General features: G+C 38.7%; 1 protein-coding gene across 8 annotated transcripts in view; it reads left to right on the forward strand.

Moving 5' to 3' along the window:
• IFT88 (intraflagellar transport 88) overlaps nt 1-17,107 on the forward strand; it is a 178,072-nt gene that overhangs the window by 116,362 nt on the left and 44,603 nt on the right. For all 8 annotated transcript variants that reach the window (XM_045588522.1, XM_045588524.1, XM_045588518.1 and 5 more), the window contains 3 exons: nt 6,434-6,486; nt 8,646-8,711; nt 11,940-12,046. In XM_045588522.1, the coding sequence (XP_045444478.1) occupies nt 6,434-6,486; nt 8,646-8,711; nt 11,940-12,046 (226 nt within the window). The remainder of the gene's footprint in view (nt 1-6,433; nt 6,487-8,645; nt 8,712-11,939; nt 12,047-17,107) is intronic.

Here is a 17,107-nt window from a genome sequence, read left to right on the forward strand (position 1 = left end):
ACTGCGCTTTTCTTGTTGCTCTTTTTCTAACTCTTTCAGTTGTAGAGTTAGATAATTTGTTACCATTTTTTCTTGTTTTTTGCAATTGGCGTGTAGAGATATGAACTTCCCTCTCAAAACTGCTTTTGCTGTGTCCCATAGATTTTGGATTGTTGTGTTTTCATTGTCATTTGTTTCCAGGATATTTTTAATTTCTTCCTTGATTTCTCTGGTAACCGTCCTTGTTTAATAGCATGCTGTTTAATCTCCATGTGTTTGATTTCTTTGGATTATTTTTATTGTAGCTAATTTCCAGTTTTATGCCATTATGATCTGAGAAGATGCTTGATATGATTTCTATATTCTTGAATTTGAAGAGACTTTGTCTATGTCCCAACATGTGGTCTATCTTTGAGAATGTCCCATGTGCACTTGAGAAGAATGTATATTCTGTGGCTTTGGGGTGGAATGTTCTGAAGATGTTGATTAATTTCATCTGGTCTAGTGCATCATTTAGGATTGATATTTCTTTGCTGAGTTTTTGTTTAGGTGATTTGTCCAAAGGTAACAGTGGGGTATTAAAATCTCCTACTATGATTGTGTTGCTATTAATCTCTCCCTTAATGTCCTCCAGCAGTTTCTTTTTATGTATTTGGGTGCTCCTGTATTTGGTGCATATATGTTTACCAGGGTTATTTCTTCTTGTTGGATTGTTCCCTTTAGTATTATGAAGTCGCCTTCATTATCTCTTGTTATGTCCTTCACTTTGAGGTCTAATTTGTCAGGTATAAGTATTGCTACCCCAGCTTTTTTTTCATTTCCATTTGCCTGGAAAACCTTTTTCCATCCCTTCATCCTCAGTCTGTGTGCATCTTTTTTTTCTGAAGTGGGTTTCTTGTAGACAACAGATATATGGGTCTTGTTTTCTTACCCAATCTGTTGCCCTATGTCTTTTGATTGGAGCATTTAATCCATTTACATTTACAGTTATTATTGATAGGTATTTATTTGACACCATTTTTATTCTATACTCCTGTGTTCCTTCTTTGCTTTTTATTTCTTTATTTTTACAGTAGACCCTTTAGCATTTCTTGCATTGCTGGTTTGGTGGAGATAAATTCCTTCAGTCTTTTTTTTTTGTCTGTGAAGCTCCTGATTTCACCTTTAATTTTGATTGATAGCCTTGCTGGGTACAGTATTCTTGGATTCAGACCCTTCCTTTGCATGACTTTGTATGTTTCATCCCATTCCCTTCTGGCCTGATGAGTTTCTGTTGAGAAATCAGTTGCTAGTCTACTGGGGGTTCCTTTATATATAACTTTCTGTCTCTCTCTGGCTGCTTTTAAGATTCTTATTTTGTCGTTGATGTTTGCCAGTTTAATTATAATGTGCCTTGGCATCGGTTCTGGGGTTCATTTTACTTAAGACTCTGTGAGCATCTTGGATTTGTGTGGGTTTTTTCTTCTCTCTCTCAGGAAAATTTTCTGTCATTATTTCTTGAAATACGTTTTCCATGTCTTCCTCAGTTTCCTTTCCTTCTGGAACCCCTATTATTCTAATATTGTTTTTTTGTTTTGTTTTGTTTTGTTTTGTTTTGTTTTGTTTTCCAGATCTAAGTAATATTGTTTTGTTTTGTATTGTCCCAAAGTTCCCTTAGGCTCTCCTCCTGCTTTTTAATTTTTTTTTTTCTAGAAGTTGCTCTAATTGGGTATTTTTTTCCATCTTGTCTTCTAGCTCACTGATGCGGTCCTTCGTTATTATTATTTTTTTTTAATGTGAAGACGTTAGCTAGATAAGAAAAAGGTGTAGGAGTCCCGAAGTACAGAGGATGCAGGCAGGGCTGAGGGAACCCCCCCCTTCCTGCATGAATTTTGCACACTAGGCCTTTAGTATTATAATAACTATGGATGGTGCCAGGTGAGCACTGGAAATATCAGGGGAGAACTTAATATATTATATGATTATCTATTCACCATGCTGTACACCTGAAACTAATACAAAATAATATTGAATGGCCAAAACCGCTTTGGCTCAGTGGGTAGAGCATCAGTCTGTGGACTGAAGGGTCCCAGGTTCGATTCCAGTCAAGGGCATGTACATTGGTTGTGGGCACATCCCTGGTGTCGGGTGCGCAGGAGGCAGCTGGTTGATGTCTCTCTCTCATCGATGTTTCTAGCTCTTTCCTCTCCCTTCCTCTCTGAAAAAAAAAGAAAAAAAGAAAAGCAATAAAATATATCTAAAATAAAAAATCAATAAAACATATCTAAAATAAAAATAATAATAATAATATTGAATGTAAACTAGTTGAAAAATAAAATTTTCAAGGGAAAAATAAAGTTAAAAAAAAAGAAAAAGAAAAAAAAGTTTTTTACTTTCTCAGAAAAAAAGAAAATTACTATCTCAGTTCTAGAACAAAGTTTCAATTCTGAAAAGTTTCAATTTTAATTGATATACATTGTATATTAAAAATTAAACTTTTAAAAATATCTTTAACTTTATATCAATGTTTTGTACATGTATGTTTCAAAAATAATTGAAATACTAATATATAATATTCTGCTTTGTATTTGGCCAAATTTAATTTTAACATTAAATATGATTTTTAATCATTTGAATAATAAAGGAATGCTTAAAAATTTGAGTGATCTCTATGTAGAATTCATATTATACAATTAATTTGTATGACATTTGTTTCACTAAACATTTTGAGAATTATAGAACAAAAAGTATAGGAGGAAAAGCTTTAACTTTAATTATATGCTCTAGATATGGCTGCAGAGATAATGCACTGTAACCTTTTTATTATACTTAATCCTAATTCTAGCCCTTTTACAATAGCTCAGGTAAGATCCTTCCTCCTTTGAGACTCCACTTACCATTGTTCCCATATGAATGTCACATGTTGATCTCATCTAGTTCATGCTCTCTTTCTATCCCATCAGTAGTCGAGCCTCACAGGTGTCAACCTCCCCAAATTCATTGATCTAGAATAGCCATCTAGATATTACCTGATTACCACCCAGCATATTTTTATCAATAAAATAACCTATCTAATAAAAGAATAATATGCAAATTAACCATCACTTCACTACACCCACAAGCCATGCCCACCAGCCAATCAGAAGTGAGTATGCAAATTAACCCAGTCAAGATGTCTGCGGCCAAGGAGCAAGCAGAACACTTGGGTTTCCCCAGCAATGGAGGAAGCCAAGCTTTCTGCACACCCTGGCAGGCATCCACTCAAGGCTACAAAGTTTCAATTGTAGAAGATAAATAAATACCAAGACCTCTGCTTGGGTCGCCAGGCGGCATGGCCAGCCTGCAAACCACCACAGGCCCCTCACCAAGGCCGCCCCATGCCCCAAGGGAACCTCCACCCTGATCTGGGACACCCTTCAGGGCAAACCAGGCAGCCCCCACCCATGCACCAGGCCTCTATCTTATCTAATAAAAGAGTAATGTGAAAATTGACCTTCACTCCAACACACAAGATGGCTGTTTCCATGTGGTCAAACATGGCTTGCCCTCATTTGGACACATGATGGTAGCCACAAGATGGCCAGCAGGAGAGGGCAGGTGGGGGGGTGGGGAACCAGGCCTGCAAGGGAGGGCAGTTTGGGAGTGATTAAGCCTGCAGGGGAAGGCAGTTAAGGGTGACCAGGCCTGCAGAGGAGGGAAGTTGGGGGCATACAGCTGGCAGGGAAGCAGTTAGGCATCAATCAGGCTGGCAGGGGACTGGTTAGGGCACATGTGTCAAACACAAGGCCCGCGGGCCAAATCCGTCCCACCAGGCCTTACAATGTGGCCCGCACCACGCTGTCATCACTGCACTCCGCTGCGTTTCCATCACAATGACAGTTTATGACTGTTCAGTAAACCATTCGGCCCGCGATTTAGGCTGGATTTTAGATTTTGGCCCCTTCTCTGATTGAGTTCGACACCCCTAGGTTAGGGGGTGATCAGGCTGGCAGGTAGAAGCCATTAGGGGCAATCAGGAAGGCAGGCAGGCGAGCAGTTGGAAGCCAGCAGTCCTGGATTGTGAGAGGCATCGGGCCTAAACATCTCTTGAGGGGTCCCAGATTGGAGAGGGTTCAGGCTAGGCCAAGGGACACTGCTCCCCCTCCCCCGTGCATGAATTTCGTGCACTGGGCCTCTAGTTTTGTTATAACACCCAGCTGCCTAAACATAATCTCTCTTCTTCTCTGCCCCTACTCTCAGTGCGCCTCTCTTGGGTAAGACCACGACCTCTAGTCTCTTGACCCTCTTTCCTACCACAGGTTCTTCATGCTTTAGTTCTGAACCTGTCCTTCCTAGGCTGCTTCATTGTTCACAGCTGTGCCCTTTTTTGCCAACATTCTTTAATTACTTTGCTGTCCCATTTGTCCCCCAAAATTTCATGGTTGATACAGCCTTCCCACTCTCGTTTGCAGCCTGGGAAGATCTATCCTATATAGCTAAACTGATGCCACACATATTTGTGTTATGTGAACACTGCTCATAAATCTGATGTGTTTCTCATTAACTCCCCTTTTTATTTCCCTCACAGATCACCTCAAAGTTTCTATTTTATACTTCAGTTTACCAGGAACTCCCCTAATATTTCCCTCTCCCTGCTTCCCTATAAATTTGCTTTCACTTGCATCTTGATTTGCCTCCTTCTGATTAAATGACAGAGACATTCCATATGCATTGGTTACCTCTCCTCTTCCTGAACATTTATTTTTTGCGCCATACATCAGAATTTGCACTTTATGGAGGGGTGCTGGTTTATTTGCCTTGGTAAGAGGGTTTCGAAGTAGATGATGGTGATGGTTGCACAACATTGCGAATGTAATTAATGCCACTGAATTATGTACCTAACCATGGTTAAAATGACAAGTTTTTGTTATATCTGTTTAATAATAACTTTTTAAAATTATTAATGTAATATATCTAAGCTTTTGAATTACCCACTTTTTAAACGGGTAAATTATATGTTGCATGAGTTATGTCTCAAAGCTGTTCTAAAAGGATACAAGCTCTGTTAGCTCATTCCTATGAAGTTCAGAAACAGACTAAGTCAACAGTTTTAAAGTCAGAATAGTAGTTACCTTCACAGGTGAAGGAGGGCATGGTGGAAGGGAGCGAGAAGGACATCTGGGGCCTTGGCAGTGTCCTGTTTCTTGAACTGCAGAGCAGTTATGTGACAATTCACTGAGCTGAACAGCTGTTTTGTGTGCTTTTCCATGTGTTATACTTCACAATAAAAGATTTAAAAGTGTGTTTTTTTGTGTGTTTTTTTTTAAAAAAAGGCAACACAAGTCAAGGAAGGACTGCTGCCCCACCCTCATGGCACCATTTGGAAATGTGGGGAAGGGACATTTTATGGTCTTGATGATGGGGACACAGTGGGTATTAGGTGGGCAGCTGCCTGAGATGGTGAACACTCAGTAATGTGTAGAGGATTTACATAGTGAACAGTGTCACCCCAAATGCTAACAGCACCTTCCACTAGTATAGAGCATGTTAATTGTATGCCTTTGTCACTGAGACTGTCTGTCATCTTAAAACTTTAAAGTCTTTTCTCTGGGGCCATTTGATGTGTTCAAGGGAAAGTGTCAACCTGACTGCTGCCATCCCTGTAGCTGGAAGGGGCCTGGGCTTAGGGTCTCACTGTTCCTGAAGTGACTTCTCACTTCTTCCTCCAGTTTTCATTTCTCACCTCGAACTAGCCTGAGCCCTGATTACAGCCTCCCTGGGTAACTCTGGAGCATTGGGGCAAGCTACTTCCCAGTAACATTACTAGTCTGTCCTGCTGTTTTCAGTTCTCCAGCATTCTGGAGATTTTCAGGGAAGATCTGCTCCTTCTCCTCATATGCCCTTTGTTCACCCTTGGGTTTTAGCTTTTTTCTGCCCTGCTGAAGGCAGTTTCTATCTCCTTCATCCATCACCTATCATCTGTCTGTGGCTTTATACCATTCCAGTTTCATCTGAGATGGAGCATGAGACTGCCTTTCTCCTTCTTGTTTGGGGTTAATTCTAGAAGAGACGTTGCAATGTAAAACGTCTTTACTCTGCCCTCTTAAAACCACGTCAAGATTCTCTTTCAGGTACTTACTTATTTATTCCAAACACAGAAATAATTCTTCCTGGGGTCAGTTTTCAAACTTCATCTCATTGCTTTGTGGAAATGTGAAATAAGGGATTAACATGGGATATTATACTGGTATATACTCTTGGGGGTGTCACCTTAGACATAGCTCTTACCCTTGGCTGGTCTGTTTCTTTTTTTAAGGTGAATGGAGAGAATGAAATAATATCTGTATGTATGCTCTTTTCAATAATAAAGATGATTTAATCAGAGGCCAAAAAGTAATTGAAAGATAGTATAGATTTGTAGCTTAATTAGTATGGTTGACTATCTCAGATTATTTTTGTTTCCTTTTTAATTTCATATTATTTATTTCTCTTATAGGCCCACACAAGTGAAATGGCAGCTGATGGTAGCTAGTTGTTTTAGAAGAAGTGGTAAATGCTTTTATTTATTTTTAACATATTTTGCTGCTTCTGTATTTTAGGTAATTATGCATAAAATGTGTTCCAATTACATATTTATTTATTAAAACATTAACTTTTGCTAACTATACATATTTGAAGCATTATATGCAAAACATAATAATTACTACAGACAGAAAAAAGTTATGCTTTAAAAGTAGGTGTTAGTCATGTATTTCAACACCACTGTTGGACACAGATTTATTATCTCTCAAGTTAACATGTAATCATTTTCACAAGTTAGCTACAGAAAAACAGGCATTCTGTACACATCAATTTATATTCCACTAGAGGCCTGATGCACGAAATTCGTGCACTAAGGGAGTCCCCTCAGCCCAGCCTGCACCCTGTCCAATCTGGGACCCCTCAGGGGATGTTCAACTGCTGGTTTAGGCCCAATCCCAGGGATCAGGCTTAAACCGGTAGTCAGATATCCCTCTCACAATTCGGGACCACTGGCTCCTAACTGCTCACTTGCCTGCCTACCTGATCAACCCTAAATGCCCCCCTGCTAGCCTGATCACGCCTAATCACCTCTGCCTGCTGGCCTGATCACCCCTAACTGCCCTCCATCCCCCCCCCCTACCCCCCCGCTGACCTGTCACTCCCAACTGCTCCTCTGCTGGCCCGTTGCCCTCAACTGACCCCCCTGCTGGCCTTCTCACCCCACACAGCCTGCTGTTCAGTCATTTGGTCGTCCCTCACTAACCCCCCTGCCAGCCTTCTTGCACCAGGCAGCCTGCTGATAATTATTGTTACTGTGATGGTGTCCTGGACAATTTGCACATTCCTCTATTATAGTATAGATTTTCTGCCACCTAATTCTAAATGTCCTATGTGTGCGGCCACATTAATGAGACTATCTCCATCTCCCTAGGGAAGGCCCAGGACTGGAACACTGGATTTATATTTTTATACCAGATATCATTTGTGTTTTCAGCAGTTGCTCTACTAGGTTCTGTGCTGTTGACCATGTCCTGAAGGGTAGCGATGTTAATAGTTTTGAACTGATGAGAACGATGTTTAAAATACAAAGATTGAGCAGGAGACGAGCATTAACAAATATGTGATCCCTCTTGTAGAGCATACATATGACCCAGGAAAAGAAACTCCTCAATCTCAGGGAAGCATTCGTTATAAAAGTGTTAACAGGCTTCTCTTGCTGAGTGCTATAGCTTCTTTCTTGATGGATCTCTGTGAGCTCTTTCAGAGTGCCATCAAAATACGTATTCTGTGTCATCATCAAGTCTTTGAAGGGTTGATCTTTAATGTGACTGTGTGTCCTATCGAATAACGTACAACGTATACACTTTATCTCAGCTGAGTTCTGATTGCCTCTGTTCATTTCCACATCAGTCATATGTAGATTAGTACATTCGTGGGGCATTCTGAACAATTTAAAGACATATACCTTCTGGAGTTATTGAAGGGCAAGTTAGAAAAGAAACTAGTATTTATTGAGAACCTGCTTCCTCTCTATTTGATTTCATTCTCACAACACTTTGAGGTTAGTACAGCTATCCTTGAATCCTGAGGCCCAGAAAGATTCTTAGCTCATTCACTGAGATTTTAGCCAAGATCTTGACCCAAAATTCATTTCCTCATTCTTTGCTATTTCATGAAACTTAATTATTTTATTACAAAACAAAGTGTTTTCTGTAAACATTTTAATGTTTCATAATGATAACTAAAAAAAATGTTTCATCTTTTCCAATTAAGTAAATGACATTGAATTATCATGTAATCATGTAAATTATTTTAAATTTTCAGTTTTTCACTTGAAATATTTAATTTTTAGGAAATTAAATTGAATGCATCTTAATTTGTACCACAAACATTTATTTTAAGAAATGGAACTAAGTGTTAACCATCATCCATTTCCTTCTGCTGTAAACCTTTTCAAATTTATTTTTCTATACATTTTCTTCCAGAAGTTATGTTACCTGTTACATATCCTTGAGGCAAACATGCAAGACTTACTGCTTTAAAAAAAAAAAAAAAAAAAAAAAAAAAAAAAGTCTTCCTGCTAAACCAATCAGTGGTGTCAGTATATTGAATTAAAATTGTTTTTGCTGAATCCTATTAATTTCTATAATTTGTTAATGGGTTTCTCTTTCTTTTTTTATTTTTAGGTAACTACCAAAAAGCATTAGATACTTATAAAGATATTCACAGAAAATTTCCAGAAAATGTTGAATGTAAGTGAGATTACATTTTATAGCTTGAAAGTGTAGGTTCTCATGTTTTATGCCCTATTTTACATTTGCTATTGCATATATAAACACCAAGTTATAATTTTGGTACATATGTTTAAATAGGAGTTTACAGGATCAGAGTATCTGACTATACACATCTTTATAGAATTTAATTATTGATGGATTTACATTTGAAGAGAACCATTGAATTCTTTTCAAAAGTAAACATCTATATTTCCCATCTTGATGTACAATGGATTTGATGTAACTTAAAATAGTGTGAAGTATTACAGCAATAACAACAAATTAGCATCAGGTAAAACACAAAATAACCATATTCATATATAGTTTATCTCCACTAGACTGTACATTTGTCCCTGAATAGCCTTGCGGCTAAGGGAAAGACATAAAAGGCAATCTGTTCTATAATCTTTTCTGTTTATGAGGAAATAAAAAGCAATTCCTTAGGAAGAAGAAACATTTTTCAACTTGTAATTCATTCAAGTTGAGACACTGAGAGATACAGTAGATAAAGCCATTGAAAGATAATGCAGCTCCTTGCTTTAAAACATCCCTACAGCAAATAAAATAGCATACTTGGAAAAACTATTTTTAATTTTGTCCTTTAATGATAATGAAGACAAAACAGCACATTGCAACTTAGTAAAGTCAATGTTCCTGATCTTGAGATTAGCAGTATTGCTCCATTAGTATGCAGCGGTAAAAAAGAAGGAATTCTTACCATTTGCAACAGCATGGATGGACCTGGAGAGCATTATGCTAAGTGAAATAAGCCAGTTGAAGAAATATAAATATTACATGATCTCACTCATTTATGGAATATAATGAACAACATAAACTGATGAACAAAAACAGATCCAGAGACAGAAACATTGATCAGATCATCAAACCTCAGAGGAAAGGTAGGGGAGGGTGGGGGTAAGGGGAAGAGATCAACCAAAAGACTTATTTCATGCATATAAGCTTAACCAATGGACACAGACACCAGGGGGATGAGGGCATGAGTGGGGGGTGTGGGAGGCAATGTAGTGATAAGGACACATACGTAATACCTTAATCAAAAAATGAATAAATAAAAAAGCACTGCCCCTTCCTTAATTAACATTTTCCTCACTTTGACTTTTATAAAAGCTCACCAGCAGCTGACTCAGAGCTTCAATGTTACTGGTAGCTTAGGAGTAAGTAATTTTTAGTTCTAATTAGAGCAGATTCATTAACCCTCAATAGTGGTTTCTGTAAGCCAGTCAGAAAACAGGTTCTTGGGAGGAATTCCTTGTCACACTTTCAAAAACTACAGTCTTATTGCCCTGTTTATAGAGATTCTCATGTAGGTTCAAAGTGAACCCAGATATTTAATTTTCCCTATTTAAGCTTATTATTTGATTCTCATTCTCAGTCACATTAGGGATTGGTGCTTTAGAGATTAATGAGAGAGAGCAGTGATATTTTCTGTGGATATGATGCAAGCGAAAAGTCACCTGGGGAAAAGTCTCTCAGGACCACTGACGTTGGGACGGACCATTCTGGCTCCCATGGGTTGCAGTGTGTCAGCAGTACTCCTGGCCTCTGCCCACGAGATAGCAGTAGTACTCTCCACTATTCCCACACTGTTGTTATTAAAAACATAAATGCCCCACACATTGCCAGGTGTCTTTTGGGGGCAGGATTGCTGCCTGTTCAGAATTACTGCGGTAACCTGAGCACCTGGCACTGGACCAGTGAAGGGACTGTCTTCAAGCAACACCAAATGTCTTCCTTTATGGAGAGTATAAGGTTCACTCTAAATATCAAATTAATGTTTACCTGTGCCACAGGGAATGTTCAAGATGAACTTGGCCTGGATAATTTTCAAAACAAATGTCATCAATAGTCTATATTAGCCGAAACTGGTTTGGCTCAGTGGATAGAGCGTCAGCCTGTGGACTGAAAGATCCCAGGTTCCATTCCAATCGAGGGCATGTACCTTGGTGGTGGGCACATCCCCAGTAGGGGGTGTGTAGGAGGCAGCTGATTGATGATTCTCTCACATCGATGTTTCTAACTCTCTCTCTCCCTTCCTCTCTAAAAAAAATCAATAAAATATATATATTTTTAAAATAGTCTATATTCACTGTAGTCTTAGGAAAACATTTGCACCCATGGAATATATTGTTTTGAGCAGATTAGTTTTCCAGTGAACTGAACAAGATCATTTAGTCTTAAAATATATCCTTCATTTATCAAAAATTGACCTGCACTATGGAGTTACTATTGACATACTGAATTTCAGAGAACATATACACAAAACAGTAATTTTCGTTTTACACTAAATATTCCTAAGTCACTCTAAGGATAAGTAAAGAGGAATAGTTGTGTGTTATTTATAGGAAATTTAAATTACCTTATTATGAATTACTAATGTATGTGTGGGCAATTTATATGCTAATGTATGTATGATATATTAAATTATTTTAGTACTGTTATTTGCAAAACATTGGTGGTCATGAATAGGTCATTTATTTACAAGTTCTTACAGAGTTCTGTTGCATATTCTTGCACTTCTTTAACTACTGTGTTGGCATAGCACTGAGCTGAAAACAATACAGATGAAAGTCTTTGCTCTCATGGAGCTTGCTAGTGGGAAGACTAAGAGAATACACTTACAGAATATGTCAGAAGTTAGAAGTGCCATGAAGGAAAGCAGACAAGGAGGGTAAAGCGTATTGGAAGGGCTCTGATTATAGGTGGTGTGGACAGGTGAGTAAAAAGAGTCCCTTTGTTTTATTTTCTTTTTAATTTATTTTTAGAGAGAAAAGACAGGAGAGAGAAACATTGATTTGTTGTTCTACTTATTTATACATTCATTGGTCAGTTCTTGTTTGTGCCCTGGCTGTGACTGAACCTGTAACCTTGGTGTAGGACAATCCTCCAACCAAATGAGCTACTCGGCCAGAGTCAAGAAAGTCCCTTTAAACCCCTTTCAGGAAAGTCTATCTTGCCAAGTCAAGAAAATACAGAGTGTAGATACTTTTTTAAAAAAATTATTGGGCTGTCATTGTTTAATAAAATTATATAAGATTCAGTGCACAATTCTATAACACAATTTTCAAGAGAAAAACAATCACTGTTCATGAGCATCATTCCTGTGTCCCAAAAGATTATGGTTAATGATTTGTTAGGCTTTCAACACAATACACAAATTCTTTTCTAAATATATTTTTTACAATTTAGGTCTGCGTTTCTTGGTTCGTCTCTGCACAGATATTGGATTAAAAGAAGTTCAAGAATATGCAACAAAACTCAAGAGATTGGAAAAAATTAAAGAAATAAAAGAACAGGTATCCCATATGGACCAAAAACTACTGTCTGTTAATTTTCAAAATGTCAGCCTTCTATAACTTGAGTGATGTTGGGGCTTCTGTCAGTAAAATAAAGTTGAATTTTTAAAATATATTTTACTGATTTTATACAGAGAGGAAGGGAGAGGGATAGAGAGCTAGAAACATTGATGAGAGAGAAACATCGACCAGCTGCCTCCTGCACACCCCCACTAGGGATGTTCCTGCAACCAAGGCACATGCCCTTGACCGGAATTGAACCTGGGACCTCTCAGTCCGCAGGCTGACGCTCTTATCCACTGAGCCAAACCGATTTCGGCTGAAGTTGAACTTTTTTTCTGCTCTGGCATAAAGGAAAAACAATAACTAAAATCCTAATGTTAAAATGAAGTTCTGTCAAGAGTGAGTTCCAAATAGGAGGAAGTTCAGTAGACTCATACTTTTTAGTGGATCATACTAATGGGCAAATAATTATAATTTTCCACCATACAAAGTAATTTGTTTAGTCATTTTCCAGACTTGATTTTTAGAGAATAAGTTAGATTATAGACTTAATTTTAATTTGATAATCCTGTGACGCATGGAAACTAAGAAACAGTTACTTGTATACAACATAGTACTTTTACACTAGTATAGTAGAGATGGCTTTGAGAATAACATTAACATACATGGGAGCATTTTAAATCTATTTCCATGCTCCATGAAGTATGTGGAGTAACAATGTACTTATCTTATTTAAAAGAATAATTTCTCCTTTGAGCTAAGAATATTTAAAAGTTTAATGTGATTTTTTTAAGTGTCTTATTTCATAAAAGATATATTTTTTTACCTAAGACTTTTTATCTTGGATAATTAAGTCTAAATTCCATATTTGCTTTCAAAATGTGGATACCTTGTTTTTGCTTTGAAGTTGTGATCTGAAATTTGTACAGTCTTTTTAAAACACATGTGTCAAACACAAGGCCCGCAGGCCAAATCCGTCCCGCCAGGCCTTGCAATGTGGCCCGCACCGTGCTGTCATCACTGCCCTCCGCTGCGTTTCCTTCACAATGACAGTTTATGACTGTTCAGTAAACCATTCGGCCCGCGATTTAGGCTGGATTTTAGATTTTGGCCCCTTCTCTGATTGAGTTTGACACCCCTATTTTAAAGTATCAAGTGTAGGGGAGAGAACCAACATGGTGGTGTAGGTAAATGCTGGTACATGCAGCTTTCCATAACCACATTAAAATTACAACAAAAATATAGAACAACCATTGTTCAGAACCTCCTAAAAGCTAACTGAATGAAAGTCCTACAACTGGAAAAGTAAAGAAGAAGAAAGTACATTGAGACTGGTAGGAGGGGCAGAGGGGCGGAATGGACTGGTCCGATATCCACATGTGCTGTTTTTTTAATCAAGAGGGATATCTTAGCTGCAGAGTCCTCCCTCCCCGTCTATCCCCCTCTTTCCCCCCGTGAGGAGCAAGGGATCCCAGCCCAACACCAGACCTCCAGCCCTGGGTTCCAGAGCTTGGAAGAGAAGTTCCCATAACTTCAGACTGTAAACACCAGTGGGGAATTGTGGCTGAGGGACTCAGAGGCTCCTGGAGACCAGGTAATCCTCTTAAAGGGGCAGTGCATCAACTTACTTGGACTCAGTCCCTCTGGCTCCAGCACTGGGGCCATGACTTGAAAGGAACCAGGGACATTTGGGGAGGAATTGGATTGTCAGGCATCAGGTCAAGAACTCAAGGGCAGCTTTCTCTCAGACAGGGGCGTTCATGGGGGTCATTGTTCCTATGCTGGGATCTCCCATGTCACAGAGCTGACCAGCTATCTGAGTCTCCATCAGCCTGGCTCACACTGTTTTCTCCACCCTGGTGATTCCCTGAGACCCCGCCCCATCCAATTTGCAACCCCACCCAAGCTGTTTGTAGCAGCTTTTCTATATGAATGGCCTGTCCTGGCTCAGGCTTCAAACTTTGTTAAAATCTTTCAAACAAGCAGCAGCTGGCATCAATGTGCTGCAAACATACCAATAAAAGGCCCAAGACTGACACTAGCACCAGCCTTCCTTGCTTCACAGTTGGTCCTTGCCCTGGAGGCTTACAAGTACAATACAAGTAGCAGCCATCTGCAGACCTCTCTGTACCTCCTGCCAGGTAGTCCCAGACAGTGGCTGACTGCACCTGCAGGGGGCCCCAGAACCAATGCACCCGGTGGAAAGCTTCAGATCATACCAGATTACAATTCCACACAGCCATGAGCGACATATTTAAGGGGCAGACTCAGTGAGCACCAAAGCCCCACTGAAGCAAGTCCTGTTCCATAGGTGTGTTTCCTGCATAGCAGTTCTTCTATTATAGTCTCAGCTAGTCCTTACAGCCAATTGGTCTGGAGTTCGCTTCCTCTCAGTGACACCAACAGCAATCAAGGCTCAACTATAACAAGACTTCACACAGCCCGCACAGGGGCACACCTAGAGTGCCCAACTCAGGTGACTGCAGAGGCTGAGCCACTGTGTCCTACAGGACATCTAATACACAAGGCCAATCTTCCAATTCCATTAGAGCAGATCTTCCTAATACATAGAAACAAACACAGGGAAGCAGCAAAAATAGGGAGACAGAGAAACATGTCACAAATGAAAGAAATGGAAGGGATCAAACTACTGGATACAAAGTTCAAAACAATGGTTATAAGATTGTTCAAGGGCCCTAACAATAAAATGCCAATAAATGCATATCTATCAAGAGACTTAATGAGAGCTTCAAGGGACTTAGTGAGACTTTGAAAGATCTTAATGAGAATTTCAAAGACATGAAAAAGGATCAATTAGAAATTAAGCATACACTAACTGAAATAAAGAAGAATTTTCAGGGATACAACAGTAGAATAGAGGATTCCAAAAATCAAGTCAACGATTTGAAATATGAGAAAGCAAAAAACACCCAATTAGAAGAGCAAAAAGAACCAAAAAATGTGAGGATAGTTTAAGAAGCCTTTGGGTCAACTTCAAGCATACCAACATTCTCATCATGGGGATGCCAGAAGGAGAAGAGCGTAAGCAAGATATTGAGAACCTATTTGAAGAAATAATGACAGAAAACTTCCCTACCTGGTGAAACAAATAGATTTACAATTCCAAGAAGCACACAGTCCCAAACAAAAGGAATCCGTAGAGGCCCAACCAAGACACATAATAAATAAAATGCCAAGTCTTAACGACAAAGAGATAAATTTTAAAAGCATCAAGAGAAAAGCAATTAGCTACAGGGAAACGTCCATAGGACTGTCAGCTGATTTCTCAACAGAAATTTTGCAGCCTGGAAGGGAGTGGCAAGAAATATTCAAAGTTATAAATAGCAAGGAACTACACCAAGATTACTCTACCCAGCAAAGCTCTCAAAGAGCTTCATAGACAAGAAAAAGCTAAAGGAGTTCATCACCACCAAACCAATATTACATTAAATGTTGAAGGGTAGTCTTTAAGAAGAGGAAGAAGGAGAAGAAAAAGGAGAAAAATGATTTAAAAATATGAACAGCCCTAACCGGTTTAGCTCAGTTTATATAGTGTCGGCCTGCAGACTGAAAAGTCCCAGGTTCAATTTCGGTCAAGGGCATGTACTTCGGTTGCACACACATCCCCAGTAGGTGGTGTGCAGGAGGCAGCTGGTCGATGTTTCTCTCTCATCGATGTTTCTAACTCTCTATCCCTCTCCCTTCCTCTCTGTAAAAAATCAATAAAATATCTTTTTTTTAAGAAACATTTATAAAAAATATATGAACAATAAAATGCCAATAAATACATATCTATCAACAATTGAATTAAAAGTCAAAATAAATGAACAAGAAATCTAATGAATAAAATAGAATCAGATGAATGAAAATATGGAACACACTGACGAATCTCAGAGAGAAGGAGGGGAGAGGAGGCAGGGAGAGAATAACCAAAGAACTTATAGGCATTACCTGTGAACACAGACAGTAGGGTGGGAACCAGGTGGAGTTAGGCAATGGGGGGTGGGGAGGAGAGACATTTGTAATACTCTCAATAATAAAGATTTTAAAAATAAAGTGTCAACTGTAAAAGAATTATGACCATGATATAGATTTTTACCTCAAAAATTCTTAAAATATCAAGTTGGTATTGTAATGCTACACTAGGGTATATCATTAAAACATGCTGTGAATATCAATTTATTACCATATACCAATTGCTAATTAAATGTTATAACCTGTGTGAAAGCTTTATAAGTATAAACTTGTATAAATGAAAGTTCAGGTTATCAAAATTGTCATCATGATTACTATTAAATTTGTTTCATTAAGAAGAATCAAGGTCCTGGCCAGGCAACTTGTTGTTTAGAGCATCTTCCTGACACACCAAGGTTGTAAGTTTTATCCCCAGTTAGGGCAAATACAGGAATCAACTAGTGAATGCATAATAAGTGGGACAGCAAACCAATGTCTCTCTCTCCCCCTCTCTTCCTTTCTCTCTCTCTTTCTCTCTGTCTCTAAAAATAAGCTTAAAAATACATATCTTTTAATTAGTTATGTAAAGTTATCTAATAAAGAAGCCAGGATTCTTATGGAAGGAGTTAAAGTTTTAAGACTTCATATAAGTTTGGTTCTGTTCAATATAGAGCGGTGGGTAAACATGATACTCACATTCTCCCACAACCACATCAAAATTATAACTGAACTTCAGAATAAGCATCATTCAGAATCACCTAAAATCTAGCTAAACAGAAATCCTACAATTAAGGATATAAAGAATTCTCATTGAGCCCAGCCAGCATAGCACAGTAGTTGGGCATCACAGGAGGCCACAGTTTAATTCCCAGTCAGGGCATATGCCCGCGGAAATAAAATAATAATAAAGAAATCACATTGAGATTGGTAGGAGGGCCCCTTATCTTTTACATATTGGTCCCACAGCCCTACACCAATATGTAAAAGATAAAAATTAAGAGGGATATCTCGGCTGTAGAGACTCCCTGAAGAGACTGGTGTCCAAGCCTCACACCATTCTCCGCAGCCTGTACCAGCAGTGCCAGGAAGAGAAGTCCTTATAAC

This window comes from Pipistrellus kuhlii, unplaced genomic scaffold (assembly GCF_014108245.1).
Source record: "Pipistrellus kuhlii isolate mPipKuh1 unplaced genomic scaffold, mPipKuh1.p scaffold_m20_p_3, whole genome shotgun sequence".
Lineage (NCBI taxonomy): Eukaryota > Metazoa > Chordata > Mammalia > Chiroptera > Vespertilionidae > Pipistrellus > Pipistrellus kuhlii.